Genomic DNA, 15,988 nt, shown 5'->3' with positions numbered 1-15,988 from the left:
TCTCTCTCTCTCTCTCTCTTTCAAGATGTAGTGAAGTGGAAAGGCAATGCCATTATTTTGACTTTATTCCAGCTTTCTCTGCTTGTCCTCGTTTCCTCTTTCCTTCTTTTCCTTTCCTTCTCATTTCTCCTTCTTTCTTTCCACCCATATCTCACCCTTTTCATTCCATCTTTTCTCACTTCTCTTACATTCATGCTCATTCTTTTCCTTTCCTTCTCTCTCCTGTCTCCTTTCCACTCCTACTTCATTACTTTTTTTTCTTTAATTCCATCCTCTTCTTATCCTTGTTCTTCTCTCTCCATTTCCCTCCCTCCTCATTCCTTCCTGCTTCTGATTTACACCTTACTCTCTCCTCTTACCCTAATTCTTCTCTCTCTCCCTTTTTCTCTTCCTCTTTTCCCACCCATCCTTTACCCAGTATCCCTCATATTTCCTCCTCCCTCTTACCTTGCCTTCCTTCCTTTTCCTCCTTTAGTTACAACCTCTTAACTACTGCAGGCATTATACGAGAGAGAGAGAGAGAGAGAGAGAGAGAGAGAGAGAGAGAGAGAGAGAGAGAGAGAGAGAGAGAGAGAGAGAGAGAGAGAGAGAGAGAGAGAGAGAGAGAGAGAGAGAGAGAGAGAGGCTTTCGTGGAAGTGGAGTATTCTTGATCTTGATTCCCAGACCCATGAACGGACTTGAATTTATACTTGCAAAGGAAGCCGCGGAAGGACGCTCATGCACCCAAATAAACTGTGAAGTAGGATGTCTTTTATCTTTTTACCCTTTCATAACGATATGCAACACCTCACAACGCTAGAAGCAACGAAATCTGAACAAAAAGCGACATGAAAAAAAAGTGAAAAAAAGGGAATTAACAAAGATTTAGCAATTTTTAGCTAGTATAATGCTTACAGATAGTTGTGGACCAAGAAGAAAGATTTCAGAATGGTTAGTAATGAGGGAAGACCATAGCAAACCACAAGGAAGATGTTAATGTGCCCTTGGATGGTGGTGGAGGAGGAGGAGGAGGAGGAGGAGGAGGAGGAGGAGGAGGAGGAGGAGGGGGGAGAAGGAGGAGGAGAACATAAGAAAATCAGAGAAGTTGCGAGACGCCTTCAGGCCTACACGTGGCAGTCCTTTTATAAAACATATCCACCTGTCATCTCATCTAGGAGGAGGAGGACTGAAGGAAAAACCGAAGCCAAAACTGTGATACGTTACCGGGAGTGAAAGATTAGGTGAGGAGGAGGAGGAGGAGGAGGAGGAGGAGGAGGAGGAAAACAAAGACAAATCTAGAGATAAAAAGGAAGGTCTAGAGGCGACCGAAAGTGAAAGAGAACGAAAGGAAAAAAGTAACAAAGAAGAATACAAAGAAGTGAGATAAAGGAAGGAGGGAGGGAGAGAAGGCGTGAAGGAGTGAGTCACTGAATACAGGAAGAGAGAGAGAGAGAGAGAGAGAGAGAGAGAGAGAGAGAGAGAGAGAGAGAGAGAGAGAGAGAGAGAGAGAGAGAGAGAGAGAGAGAGAGAGAGAGAGAGAGAGAACCAAGAAACATGAAGTGGTGAAGAAAGGATGAGAGGAAATGCAACTGGACTGAATAGAAATAACAGAAGAAAGAAAAAGATAGAATGAAGGAAAAATGGAAAAGCGAATGAAAATAGAGAAAGACTAGAAAGAGACGAAGAAAACATGGAAGAAATCACAGCAAATGAGGAAGGAACAAAGGAGACGAAGGAAAGATGGGAGGCATCACAGGAAAATACGTGGAAAGGAAATGAGGATAAAGAAAGAACACACGAAATTAATAATAAAAAAAAAAGTGGAGAGAAAAAGATCACAGTAGAGTAGGAATAAGAGGAAGTGACGGAAGATAGGAAAATGTCAAATTATAAAAGGAAGAAAGTCAGAAAAAAAGAAAAGGAAAGAGGCCTGAAAGAAAATCAGAGGAAAAATGGGAAAAGTTAAAATATGGAAGAAAATAATTAAGGGAAAATAAAAAAAAGGAAAGTGACAAAAATTAATTGGAAGGAAAAAAAAAGGCATGAAAGGAAAGCAGAGGAAGAATGGAAAGGAAAATACCAGAAAAAGAGGGGGAGAAAGAAAATAACGAAGAGGAAATAAAAAAGGGAATAAGAGAGACAGAAGGTAACAAAAAAGGAAGTAAAGAGAGGAAAATAGAGGCCAGGAGGGAAAGCAGAGGAAGAATAGTTGAATTAAAAAAAAACAATGAAGAGAAGGTAGAAAAACACTGAAGGGAAAAGAAAACAGACGAAAAGGAACAAGAGAAAAAAGGAGAAAAAAAGAAAGTGGGGATAAGAAAAGCAAAATAACAAAAAAAAGGAAGAAAAATACTGAAGGGGGGAAGAAAAAAGACAACAAAGGATAAGAAAAAGAGGAAAGACGAAAAAGGGAAGGAAGGAAAAGGAGCGGAGGGCGAGGGCCGAGCGAGGCAGGCAGGCAGAGTGGAGTGTTTTGTACAGCGGAGAGCCGACCCGAGGATTTGTTTGAGGGAAAAGAGCAAACGACCATCACTCGCGGCACTGCTCGCATAAACTTGCACCGGAAGGGAGAGAGAGGGAGATTGGGAGAGTGAGGCGACTGGTGACACCGTGACCCACTACCACTCACTGCTGTCACTCTGCTCTCACTAACACCTCTCACTCTTTTCTATACCTTGTCTATCATGACGTCACATTGTCTCTTAATACCCTACTCTCTCACTTATGTCCGCTATACGTTGTCTAATATATCTTTCCTCTCCCACTCTCTATATCACATTGTCCCTTCTAACACCTCTCTCTAACACTGTCCCTCTCTTCTCTATACCCTGTCTATCAATATCGTGACTTACTCTCTTTCTGTTCTAAAATTACGTATACATCTCTTTCTCTAACACTGTCCCTCTCTAATACATCTCATTCCTATCTGCTACACCCTAACATCTTCCTGACTCAAGTCCCTAACATCACACTCTATGCCTAACCTAACCTTACTATCCTCCCTTCCACTACCACGACCACCCCTCTCTGTCCCCTCACCACTCCCTCACCAACTCTGCTTTCCCCTACCACTATAGTCTGTCCCCTCTAACACCCTCTGACTCTCCGCACCTCTCTGCCATCCCTTCACTCTTCACCCCTTAACACCCCCTTACCCTTCCCCACACTATTCCTTTACTATGTTCCCTCTTACACTCCCTCATACTCCCACTCTTACTCTTACCCAGTCCCGTGAAATTATTACCTCTCCACTATTACTCCACTCACTCCCCCTGTATGTATTTATCCTTGTTTCCACCCCTACATCAACTTAACTCTCTTATCATCAGTAGTCTTTACTCTCTACACAGGACTGCCACGTGTAGGCCTGGTGGCTTTTTGCATTTTCCCGTACTATTTTCTAATGTTCTTATATCACCGCCCCCTCCTTCGCCGCCTCCTTCTGCTCCCAGGCGTAATAGGAAAGCCAGTCGCCTGAGTACTACTCCCATATACACAATCCTTACGTCACGTCGCGTCCCCTCACCCTCTTTCGCCGCCTCTTTCTGCTCCCGGGCCTAATAGAAAAACCGCACTCCTATCTACTACTCCTATTCACCATCACGTCACGTCGCCTCCATACATCACACACCGCGTCCCAGTGTGTTTCGGTGCTATCCCGCAGCTTTAAGGGTGCCCCATGTGGCAGAGTGACGGAAGGCGCGGCTTCAGCAGGATTTGAGGTTTCTACTGTGACCTTGGTGGCGCTGGCGAGGCAATACAGGCCAGGCGAGGCGGATCATCCCTGCCACCACCGCCGCCGCTGACTTGTCTTCTGTCTTTCCTCCGTCTCTCTTTCTCTCTTCCTTCTTTCATGCAAGCCACTTCCACTGCCTTGACTTCCTCTTCCTCTGTCTCTTCTCTTTCTCTTTTCCTTCTTTCATCCAAGTCATGCCATATCTTCCTCTTGCTCTGTCTCTCCTCCTTCTCTCTTCATTCACCCAAGTCTTCACTGTCGTCACTGCCTGTCTCCCTTTTCCCCTATCTCCTCTTTCTCTTCCTTCTATCATTCAAGTCTCTACCACCACCATCACCATTGTCACCTCTTCCTCTTCTCATTTCTGTCCCATCCCTTTCCCTTTCCCCCTTTCTTTTCCAAAATCCCTGCCATCAACACCACCACCGCTCCCTTCCCTTCTTCTGCCTCTTCCGCTATTCCTCCATCCCAGACAAAATCGAATGAAGAGAGAGAGAATGGGAGGGGAAGAGAGAAAGGAAGCTGGGCAGACATTCGGAAGATGCTTGTCTCAGCTGCTCGAGTCTGTGATTACTTCGGATTATGAGGAATACATTAGAACTTGCTTGTCATCCTCTACAGTTTTCCTTACGTCTATACTTACTTCCGGGAGGGGCGTGAAGGGAGGAGGGGAAGGAGGCACGGAGGGGAGCGGAAGAGAGACGGAGTGGAGGGAGACACGTGGGGAAGAAGATACTGGAGAGAGGAAGACATGGTTGCGGGGAGGAAGACACGAGAGAGAAGATACTGGAGAAAGACACTTGAGGGAGGAAGACACCGGAGAAAGACACTTGGGGGAGGAAGATAAGGAAGAAGGAAGACAACGTGGGAAGGAAGACTGGGGAGGGGAAGACATGGGCAGGGGGAGAAAGACACCGAAGGGGAAGGGAGGAAGACACGTGAGACAGGAGTAAGACAAAGGGCATGAAAGTGAGGGAGATGAGAGATGCCGGATAAGACTCCCTGGCCAGCCTCAGTACATCGCGAAGCTTGTTTGAGCTGCCAGGCGGTGAGCACGAACAGTTTGAGGGGAGGGGAAGTGGATGAGACGCTTCCTGGTATGTCTTGTACGTGGCCGGGCGGTAGTTCGTGCTCACGGCGCCCCAGCTACCGGGTCCACGCGTCACGGAGTCTTGATGAGTCCTGAGGAATGTCACGTGAAGAGTGGACTTCTGCTGGTGAGGGAGTGTTGTATTGTGGGCTTGAGGGTGGATGCCAGTGTGAGTGTACTGGTGCTGTGCTGGTAGTGTTTCTGTTTGTCTGCATTGTTCTCTCTCTCTCTCTCTCTCTCTCTCTCTCTCTCTCTCTCTCTCTCTCTCTCTCTCTCTCTCTCTCTCTCTCTGCTAACATTTAGTACTCATCAAAATGAAACGTACAGTTTTCACATATTTCTCCTTAACGACTAACATTAAGTAACAGATAGATAAAGATATTAGCCAGAAAAACACAAATCACATTCATCATATAAAGCACCACTAAATTATGTAAAAAAAGGAAAAAAAAAAAAAAAACAGGCGCAAACATAAAAAAACAAAGGTTTAAACACATAGAGCACCTCAAGTTCGCCGAAACAAAACAAAAATCACCAAAGATCAGTCACGTGTTTCACCTCATGAGTCTCGAATCGTGATCCTACTGCTGTTTTGAAGCGCTTATACATCCGCTTCCAACCCTTTCCCCCCTCTCAGCTGTCCCCCTCTCCGCCACTCTCCCAACCCCACCAGCTCCTGAACCCCGCCTTCGTCAGCCTGTCAAATCGAACGCAAGGGAGATTATCTGTAAGCCTAGGCCGGGGACGCGCTCTCAGGCCCACGACAGCATGACTGGCGCCCGGAATTGCTCCGCTTCTTATAAATTAATGTTTTGAGATCTGCGCGTCATCCTTGTGTCTTGGTTCACTAGAGAGAATTTAGTTTGTCGCTCATGGAGGAGGTTTGAATGGTTGTGATTGGTGTGTGTGTGTGTGTGTGTGTGTGTGTGTGTGTGTGTGTGTGTGTGTGTGTGTGTGTGTGTGTGTGTGTGTGTGTGTGTGTGTTATTTTTTTTTTTACGTTGTTTGGTGATATTTCATATTCAAGAGTGGTAATTATCTATTTCCATGTTTGAAAGGACAATAATTTTTTTTTCTCACGTACTGCCAAACTTAATAACAATAATGTTTGTCGTATATTTTTTGGTTTGTTTGTTCATGAAATTGTGGTCAGTATCTGTGTGTGTGTGTGTGTGTGTGTGTGTGTGTGTGCTTTACTACAGCTACTATTATTACGTAAAGTTACAACACCATGACTAAATTGCTATCATGCCGCACCGCCTCCACCACAATAACAATACATCACCACACTGCACCACCACCACCACCACCACCACCACCACCATCACCGCCACCGTCACCATCACCGCCACAATCGCATAATAATCCCTAAAAAAGCCACCTGCGTTAATGGTCGGGCCGGCGCGGTGACATAACCACCAGCAGCGTTAATAAAGATGAGTATGAATAAGCGTGAAATACTGAAACTACTCTCTCTCTCTCTCTCTCTCTCTCTCTCTCTCTCTCTCTCTCTCTCTCTCTCTCTCTCTCTCTGACCACTACTCGGCATCACAGCCTCGTATCTTGGCCGTGAAGCAAGACGTGTCAATACATCGCCACCACTCATCTGGCGAACACACCTGATCCTGGCTCACCCCATCTGCCTCCCCAACCCCCGACCGTCGCGACGTGAGATCGGGATCCTGTCCAATTTTCTAAGTCGTGTGTGGCATGCCTGTGGTCCACGTGGGGAGAGGAGGCAGAAAGGAGTGGAAAAGAGGATAAGGAAATTTACCGGACGAAAGATGAGTTGTTCGTTATTGTTCGTCATATTAAATAGAGATGTTGCCTTGGATGGCTTGATCAGTTACTGGAACTCTGTGATATTGTCTATGCATGTACTGTCGAGTCGAGGATTGACTCACTTGCGTTAATTGTTGAAACATGCTAGAAAACCGGATGCCGTCTGAAGGGCAGAGGAGTGTTTACCGGGGATAAGAAGTGAACTGAACAAACTGATCCGGAAGCCGACAGATTGTGTTGATAACATATTTCTTTTGATTTTAGGGTTGATCTATAATATGCAGTTTTCTGATGTGTGTTTCTTCCACAGACGTGACGCGTGATTGGCCGGAGCGCAGCCTGCGACGCCACCCGTGGGCCGCGGCAGCCTCGGGATAGTTCTCACGCAAAGAAACAAGCTCAGTGCTTCAAGCTGGCCTTTGTGTCAGCCTCGTGTGGATATTATAAGTTCCTTTAAGTGATACACATTAGTGGTACAGAACAAAACGAATCAATCAGTGAAAATCTTGCAATAGGAAAGTGTTGCTGGTGGTGACAGCGCCGGTTGATGACAGATGATGGTGCAGTTGTTCGAGGCAGCTGCCGACGCTTTACCACCTTGGAGGAGATAGTCCACCGTCCATGAGAGTGTGGAGGCCGCGCCCGGTGCCTGGATGGCGGGAGCTGAGGCAGGCGGCAGCCGCTCATGACGCACCAGCCCCGCACTCCCCCGGCCCCTCACGCGCCCCCGCGGCCTTTATATGTTGTTACGGACGGTAGGCCGGTGCACGAGAGGGCGGCCGAGCGCGGTGTAGTGGACACCGGCCGGTAGTGTAGCGTGTGTAGTGATGACGACCCTCTGTAGCACCCCAGAGTCCCTGCCCTCCCCTAGGGCGGCCGACGCGGCCCCAGGATTCTCGCCCCATGCCGACCCTGAACCTCGACCTTTCGACAACCCTCCCTTCCCCTCGGAGACCACCACCGCCTCGTACTCCAAGAGTGACACCGACTACGAAGTGCCCTTCTTCACCGTGGCGCACTACCGCACCCCAACCGCGCCCACCACCTACGAGTACGCCGCCACCCACGCCTTCCCGGAGGGGGCGGGCGAGGCTCTGTACAACGGCGGCTGCGATCCCTCCCTCATGTCCCCAGTGGAGCTAGCCTTCGGCACCAACATGACGGACTCCGGTCGGTGGTGGCGGCCCGACTCCTCCCCCAACATTCCCTCCGGCCAAACCCAAGCCCGCTCCCCCGTGGGCTCCCCGGCCCAACCGCCGGGCCTTCCCCCTCGCCCTGAGCCAGACTGCACCCCGCCAGCACATCCTCCTGGCACCTTCATCCGCCGCGTGTACGGCGCCCACGACCGCACGCCCGTGGGCTGCCTGCATGCCGCAGCCGGAATGGCAACACGCAGCCACAAGCCGCCGCCCCTCAAGCCACCGCACCCTGAAAAATCAGACCGAGGCGCCTCGCGCAGCGGCCGCACCCACGACGATACGCCCGTCAGGGGCAGCGTGGAATTCGTCCTTGATATGCCAGCGCGGACCCCCAGCAGGAGCAGAAGTGGGTCGCGGCGGGGCGCCACGACCCCAAGTAAAAGAACAGCCACCACGCCGGGGGCGACAGACGACGAGGCGGCCTCTGCTGGCGAGGAAGGGCGAGGCACCGCACACCAAGATCCCGCCACGGGGCGCCAGGAGCGAGCCAAGGCAGGCAGCAAGGATGGCCTCTCCGCAGTGGACGGGGGCGGCATGGACACCAGCGGGGTGTACGAGGACGCCGGGGTGAGTGACGCTGCTGACAGGCTGGAGTCCGCCCTCCAGTCCAGCTCGTCCTCTGAGGTGGTGGCCACCCCCAGGACGCCCCGCACCCCCCGCACCCCGCGCAGCAAGTCCAGGTACGTGAGGCGTCCCTCCCTCCTCCCCGCCTCGCAACAAACACTGCCTGTACCAACTTAACACCGTGCAATGCAAATTATGGACCAGCCTGACCAGCTGGGCCTTCCTCTCCGCCTCACGCTCCTCCTCCCCTCTTTCCTGCTTCTGCCGCACAAGACACCCTCACCTAAGACAGTGTTCTCCATAATTTGTCTGTCATCAATCAAATGACTTTCCTCTACTTACATTTCATATCTCTTACTCCTTTCCTGCCACTAATAATTCCTCAGTGCTTCTTTTCTTTACGATGCTCAAAATGACTTCCTGCTCGGCTCTGCGTCAATTCCAGCTCTACCTGTCCCTCAGCCCCGCGCCTCACCTTTACTCGTTACACATTCTTCTCTCGTTAATTTCACGTTCCTTTCCTGCACCACTCTGCCTCCTTCCTCTACTCTTGCTTTATGTCTATATCACTCACGCGGCATGCTGCTCCTTCCCCCCTCCTCACCCTCCCTCCCCCAGCGCCATCCTGCTTTACCCAGTCCCTCGTAAACTGAAGTAATTAGGCTATTCTTGTCCTCTTCCTTTTCCTGCTGTCCTTCTCTTCCCTTCTTTCCGCGTCTCGCGGCTCCTCCGCTCACGTCCCTCGCGTCACCTCACTCCGTCACCCTTTTCTCTTCTGCAGAGTTGAATTATAAACTCATTTGCCTCCATTATTTTAATTTCTATTTATGTCTGGACTCGGCGTCACCTCTTGCTTCCTCGCCAGACAGACTTTTTAATTTCTCTCCTGTTCCTCTCATACTAGCTCCAGTTTTCTTTACTGTCGCCTTTCTCGTTTTGTTCTCTCCTCTTTTGACCCTTTTCAATTTTATCATAAGTATTCCTTTCCTGCTAACTTGTTTGCTTCAGCTGCTCTTTCTTTTTTTTTTTTTTTCGCTGCTTCCTATATCATTTTTTTTTTTTTATTCGTATGGAAGTCAAAGAGAACGGTCTTCTTCCTCTTATTCTTTCTTCTTTCGTTTTGTTCCTGCGAGAACCAGGAAGGATGTTCTCATTGTCATTCTCCTTCTTTTTATCTGTATGGAAGTCACAGAGGAAGCTCTTGTAGTAAATATTCTTTTTGCTCTTCTCTTCAAATATATTGTCATTCTTCTTAAATATTCTCTTTCTTTTAATGTATGGAAGTGAAGGTTTTCTAGTACTGGTGATTCTTCTTTTTCTTCTTCCTCTTTTTTTCTCTTTATCTGCACCTGGCCAAAGAGAACACAAGGACAAATAAGTCTCGGTTGGTTTGCTTGGTTAATCTGAATTTAGCAAGTAACAACATTTTCTTCCATTTATCCTTATGGCAGTCAGTTACTGCATTTTTTCTTCCTCCTCTTCCTTCTCTTTACCTGTACCGGGTTAAGGGGAACGTAGAAAGGATGTACAGCTCCTGGTTGGTTCTCCTGGTTCTCTTGGTTCCCTTCATGCCAGCAAGCAACACTAACACTTCATGACATTTGCCGCGCCGGGATGTATTTGACTTTTGTTCCGTTGAGTTTTAAGGAGAACGTCCATCGCGGCGTGAACTCTGACCTTACCGGGTGACTGTCCCTCCCTTCCACGCCCTTCCACTCCCTTCCCGTGACCTTGAGTGCTGTTGTTGTAGTTGTAATTGTAATGGTTGTTGCTCTTCCTGTTGTTGTTGTTGCTGCTGTTGTTTGTGGTGGTAGTGATGGTGTTGGTAATGTTTTGTAGAAGTAGTAGTAGTAGTAGTAGCAGTAGTAGTAGTAGTAGTTGTTGTTGTTGTTGTTGTTGTTGTTGTTGTTGTTGTTGTTGTTGTTGATGATGTTTTGTTAATTCTGTTGATATTATTAATTATAGTGAACATTCTTGATTTCTTCTGCATCCGAGAAACAAATCTTAATGTTTCTCTCTCTCTCTCTCTCTCTCTCTCTCTCTCTCTCTCTCTCTCTCTCTCTCTCTCTCTCTCTCCCGCATAAGCTCTTTCCAAAGGAGAGCATTACGGGGATCACACACTTTTCACGCACATTATCCCTCGCCACTGAAGCAGTGTTTTAATTTCCTCTTCTCTATTTCCCGGGCAAACCTGTTCCTGGGAGACACAACACCGGCCAGGGCAGGGCCAGGGCCAGGCTAGTCTGGCCACCCTGGAACAATAGTGACAGCAGGAAAAACAACATCAACAAAAACAATAACAATCAATATGCCTAACAATTAACCAGTCACACCAGTAGGTATAGACCTAACAATCAAGCCGGTGCAGCAACCACCACCACCACCACCACCACCACTAACACACAAGTACCACCACTAGTACCTTTAACATTACCACACCACAAGAAAAACAAAATAATGCACACCACAACACGTCAAAGCTAAGCGTTCACTTGTACTTATGTCCTTCCTCTTCATTCGCACAACCACAACACCAAGCAACTCTGGTAAACTCTGGAACTCCACGCCTGCTTCTGTATTTCCCCCCACCTATGACTTCAACTCTTTCAGGAGGGAGGTTTCAAGACACTTCTTTAATTCTGGATAATCCTTTTGCCTCAACTCTTTTAGAGACTGATACCTCAATTGGGACCTTTTTCTGCCATTTTATAGCCCTTGGCTCTTACGTAAAAAACACCATCTGAAGCAACGCAAAATTATCAAAGTAACAATATTAGATTAATAACAATGCCTTCATCTATACTCATGTCCTCCCCTTCACCTTCAACAGCTAAACGATCACTTATACTCATGTCCTGCCCCTTCCTTCTTCTTCTTTTAATGAACTAAAATGTAAAACAATCCAAGAGTCATCACGTCAGTAGCCACCAGTTTACCTATATTAATGTCCTCCTTTCATCCATTAACACAAGTACACCAAGGAACATCAAATCAATGGCCACCAATTCACCTATAGTCAAGCCCTTCCCCCACCCTCCCCAGGGAACCGTCCTTCTGCCTGGAGCTGGAGGACGACGAGTACCCGAAGACCGAGACGGAGTACATGTCGCTCCTCAACGCCAAGATCGCAGAGGCCCACGAGCGCCAACTGCTTCCCCTGAAGGAGGACCTAGCGGACTGGCTCTCCAAGCTGCTGGGTGAGTACCTGTCGATAACTAATCCCTACCACCTGGCCGCCACACCTATAGCACCTCCGTCCTACTCTAGAGGCCTTGGAGGTGTTTGGTAACCTGCTCCTACTACTTGTGAGTGTGGGAAGTGGTAGACTGTAATAGCTGGTAATGTTTTCCTACGTTTTATCCACTAAGGTAAATGTGAATGGCAAACTATAATAGCTGGTAATATAAGGTATGTTTTAACCACCACCTTAGGAAAAGTCCATATGAGTGGTGAACTATGATACCTGATAATGTTTTCCTACTAACACCTACAGGCTATAGGAAGACATGGAAAAGTGTGTGGAATCGTGATAATTGCTGGTCCTTTTTTTATGTTTTATCTACCAACCAGAGACTATCAAAATAACATATCAAAATAACACTTTCTGTTCATCTGACTTTATTACTCGCTGCTATCACGAGGCATCAAGAGGACATACTGGAAAACTGTGTGGAGTAATGTTCTTATAGCAGTTGGTCTTATTTCCATACGTTTCACCCACCCTGTACAGACTCACCACTCACAGACTATTGTAACACCACTTCTATCTCAGCCTCCGTTGCTTAATGCCCGCCAACACCAACACAAACCTTCAAGAGGACATGCTGGAAAAACAGTACCACAAAAACTGGAAACACCCAACGAATTGCATTTTTTAAAGACCAGTGGATGGGGAACACACACACACACACACACACACATATCTATTTTTCCTTAACAAGTTCCCTCAGTCCCTCACCATTGCCACGCTCCGCCGTTTCATCACTACCTTTCCCACAGTGACTTCACCGCCAGCCGTCCTCCACTCCGCCCCGGCAGTATTGTTGTATTGTTTCCCCGCCCCCTCCCACCATCCCTGCACCTCGCTACGTTCGTTTCAAGTCCCCCGCGGACCCGTCAGGCTTCCTAATACCCCAGAGTGCTCCTGAACTTTCCCCTTCCCCTTCCCCATCCCCTCCCCTACCCCCTCCTCCTCCTCCTCTCCCCGTGCGCCATGCAGATTACACGCAGAGACAGAGCGTGCAATGCGACGTTCACATATTACCTGATTTGAGAAAGATTCCGAAGATACGTGGAAAAGTAAAAGGTCTCTCTCTCTCTCTCTCTCTCTCTCTCTCTCTCTCTCTCTCTCTCTCTCTCTCTCTCTCTCTCTCTCTCTCTCTTCTCATACTTAAACGGTTCATTATATCCCCATTATCTTATCCCTTCCTTCCTCCCCCCTTCCCACCTTCCCCCATATACACCTTCCTCCTCGATCTTCTGCCTCTACCCCTCCCCCTTTCCCCCACCCTCTCTACGTGTATACTAATGGCCCGCTCTTGTACTTTTTGTCTAATTAATCTCTTTCTTTTCATTTAATTTCTCTTGAGATCTTCTTATTGTTGGCTTTTTTCATTCTTCTTTTTCTTTGCTTCATTTTCTTCTTTCTTTCATCTCGTTTGTCTTGACTCTTATGTATTCTTAGTGTTGCGTTTTCATTATTTTTTATTTTTCATTATTAATTTTTATTCTTTCTACTTAACGGCTTCGTCTTTACGTTTTTTTTTTCATTTGTTTTTCTGTTAACACACCGTCTTCTTTCTAATCCCATTTTCCCTCCATTCCTTCCTTTCCTGCTTTTCTTCCTCACTTTGCTCCTCCTCTCCCCTCCCTTCCTTCCACTTTCCCTCTTTTGTTACTTCCTTCTCCCTTGTTTTCCTTTCGTTCCTTCTTCACTTCATCCATCCCTTCTATCCTCCCTTCCCCCCTCCCTCCTCCTTTTATCCCTTTCTCCCTCCCTCCCTCCCTCCTTTCTTCCTTCCTATCCTCCTTCAAGCGTCCAGTCACGTGCACTCTCCCTCTCTCTCTACACCAGAGGATCTTATAAGGTATTCTTCTTTCCCCAATTTTCTTTCCTCAGGTATTTTTGCCAATCACGAGAGAGGAGTTACGAGGCAAATTTCCCAGCAACCAATCAGAAGCCAGGAAAAAAAGTACAACTGGTAACTCGCCAGCCAATCAGGGCGAGTCTTGGGCTTAAGGAAAATACGGAACAGCCAACCACGTCATGACAATGTACCAATTCAAGTTTTCCAGCCAATTAGAGGGCAGGAAAAGTCCGGCTGGTGGAAGCTGGCTGGCTCGCTCTCTCTCTCTCTCTCTCTCTCTCTCTCTCTCTCTCTCTCTCTCTCTCTCTCTCTCTCTCTCTCTCTCTCTCTCTCTCTCTTTTGTTCTCTTTCCTTCTCTGTCTGTCTCTCAACTTTTTCTTTTCCTCTTCCTTAAATTATTCCCTTCTCCCTTTCTCTTCTGCATACATTTACAACAGAGGCCATGAAGTAAGGTCAAGTGTCCCCCCCCCTCTCTCTCTCTCTCTCTCTCTCTCTCTCTCTCTCTCTCTCTCTCTCTCTCTCTCTCTCTCTCTCTCTCTCTCTTTCTCCTGCAGACACGCCCATACTGATATACTTGAAAGAATGTTTGCTTCCCTTCACTCATAACCATACTTTTATCCTTCCCTCATTTCCCCTCTCACACTCACCAACATCATCACCTCCTTTTCTCCCCCTCTAATTTCTCCTCGTTATCTTTTCCCCTCCTCTATTCTTTCGTTTACACATCTAGTATCTTTTTTTCCCTCGTTTCTCTCATCGCATCATCATCTCTTCTCCCTCCTCCTCTTCCCCTTTCCCTTCTTTCCCTTTCCCATTGTCTGTTCATCATAGTCAACCTCTGTCTGGTATCTTCCTCCCCTCCTCTCCTCTTCTGTTTACATTTCTAATATTTTTTTGTTCTGTTTCTTCCTTTCCCTCACCCCCATCATCACCATCTCCTCTTCCCCTTCCTTCCCCTTCTCGTCTGTTCATAATTGTCAGCTTCTCTGTCTCCCCTTACACCTCCCCTCACCCGTGTTACCTCAGTCTCCTTTCTATCACACATTCCCTCTTCATGGTCCTTCATTTTCCTCCAGCCTCCTCCATCCCCTCTTCCCCCTTCTCTCATCCCTAAGCAAAACCTTCTCATCTTCAGATCCTTCCTTTCCTTCCTTACCTTTCCTTTCCTTCCCTTCCTCTCCTCACTTCTCTTACTCTTGTTCTTACCTCTCTCATCAGCTTCGTCAGTTCCTCCTCCTCCCCCTCCTTCTCCTCCTCTTGTTCCCCACATTTCTCCCTTATGGCATTCTTTCCTCACCTTTCCTCACTCCTCTTCCTCTTCCTTCTCCTCCCCCTCCTCTTTCTCTTCTTCCTCCACCTTCCCACTACCTTTCACCTTTAGGTTAACAATAAAGGAACCAAACTGAAGATTTAAGTAAATAAATAAAGAAAGGAATGTACAAATAAATAAATTAGTTAACTAATTAAAAATAAGAAAAATCAACACAATCAGTCCACCTTATACTTGGAAATGTAAATGAGGAAGGAAATTTAGTCTTTCATCCATATTTCTTTCCTCCCCCACTTTTTTTTTTTTTCTTTTCTTTCCGCCATATATATTTTGGCTTCTATTGAGGTCAGCGCCACGCCAAGCCAAGTCAGACCAGACCAGACTGCCAGACTCGACAGAAGGAGCGTTGGTCGGTCTGGGGATTTCCAAGAGTATTTTATTTTATTTATTTATTTATTTATTTTTTATTTTTTTTGTAAATAAAACCATAGTGTGAGAACGAGACGAAGTGATATTTATAATGTAACTTATTGTTATATTGTTACCATTATCGTTGTTGATGGTGTTACTACTACTACTACTACTACTACTACTACTACTACTACTGCTACTACTACTACTACTACTCTTACCACCACCACCACCACCATCATCACCATTACTACAACAACAACAACAACAACAACAACAACAACAACAACAACAACAACAACAACAACAACAACAACAACAACAACAACAACAACAACAACAACAACAACAACAACAACAACAACAACAACAACAACAACAACAACAACTACTACTACTACTACTACTACTACTACTACTACTACTACTACTACTACTACTACTACTACTACTACTACTACTACTACTACTACTACTACTACTACTACTACCACTACCACTACTGAAGAGATGAAAACAGTTACTTGAAACCAAATACAATAAATTCACAACACGAGACAGCGAAGAGTCATTAGTGTATTTTTTTTTTTATTATACTAAAACCAGAACCGACACTGATCTTCCTCCCTCCTTCCTTCCTTCCTTCCCTCCTTCCTCCCTTCCTTCCCTCCTTCCTCCCTTCTCTCACTTCCTTTCAGCGTAATGTCTTCCTTACCTTACGACCCTTTCCTCCCCCTCCTTCTTCCCCCTTCCCCTTCCTTCCTTTACCTCTAGACACTAAGCACTCCATTCTCTCTCCAAACATAGCCTCTGCCATCTTTCCTCCTCCCTCTTCCTCACATCTTCCTCTTCCCCCTTCATCATACAGCT

General features: G+C 46.9%; 1 protein-coding gene across 8 annotated transcripts in view; it reads left to right on the top strand.

The window, feature by feature from the left end:
* Positions 1 to 15,988, top strand: part of LOC135101757 (nascent polypeptide-associated complex subunit alpha, muscle-specific form-like) — a 190,186-nt gene that overhangs the window by 47,867 nt on the left and 126,331 nt on the right. For all 8 annotated transcript variants that reach the window (XM_064006044.1, XM_064006043.1, XM_064006039.1 and 5 more), the window contains exons 2-3: positions 6,898 to 8,466; positions 11,393 to 11,547. In XM_064006044.1, the coding sequence (XP_063862114.1) occupies positions 7,415 to 8,466; positions 11,393 to 11,547 (1,207 nt within the window). In that variant the 5' untranslated portion in view covers positions 6,898 to 7,414. The remainder of the gene's footprint in view (positions 1 to 6,897; positions 8,467 to 11,392; positions 11,548 to 15,988) is intronic.

The sequence above is a fragment of the Scylla paramamosain genome, chromosome 7 (genome assembly GCF_035594125.1).
Source record: "Scylla paramamosain isolate STU-SP2022 chromosome 7, ASM3559412v1, whole genome shotgun sequence".
Classification (NCBI taxonomy): Eukaryota; Metazoa; Arthropoda; class Malacostraca; order Decapoda; family Portunidae; genus Scylla; species Scylla paramamosain.
The sequence above is the reverse complement of the archived record's forward strand: the minus strand, read 5'-3'. Positions and strand labels throughout refer to the sequence as shown.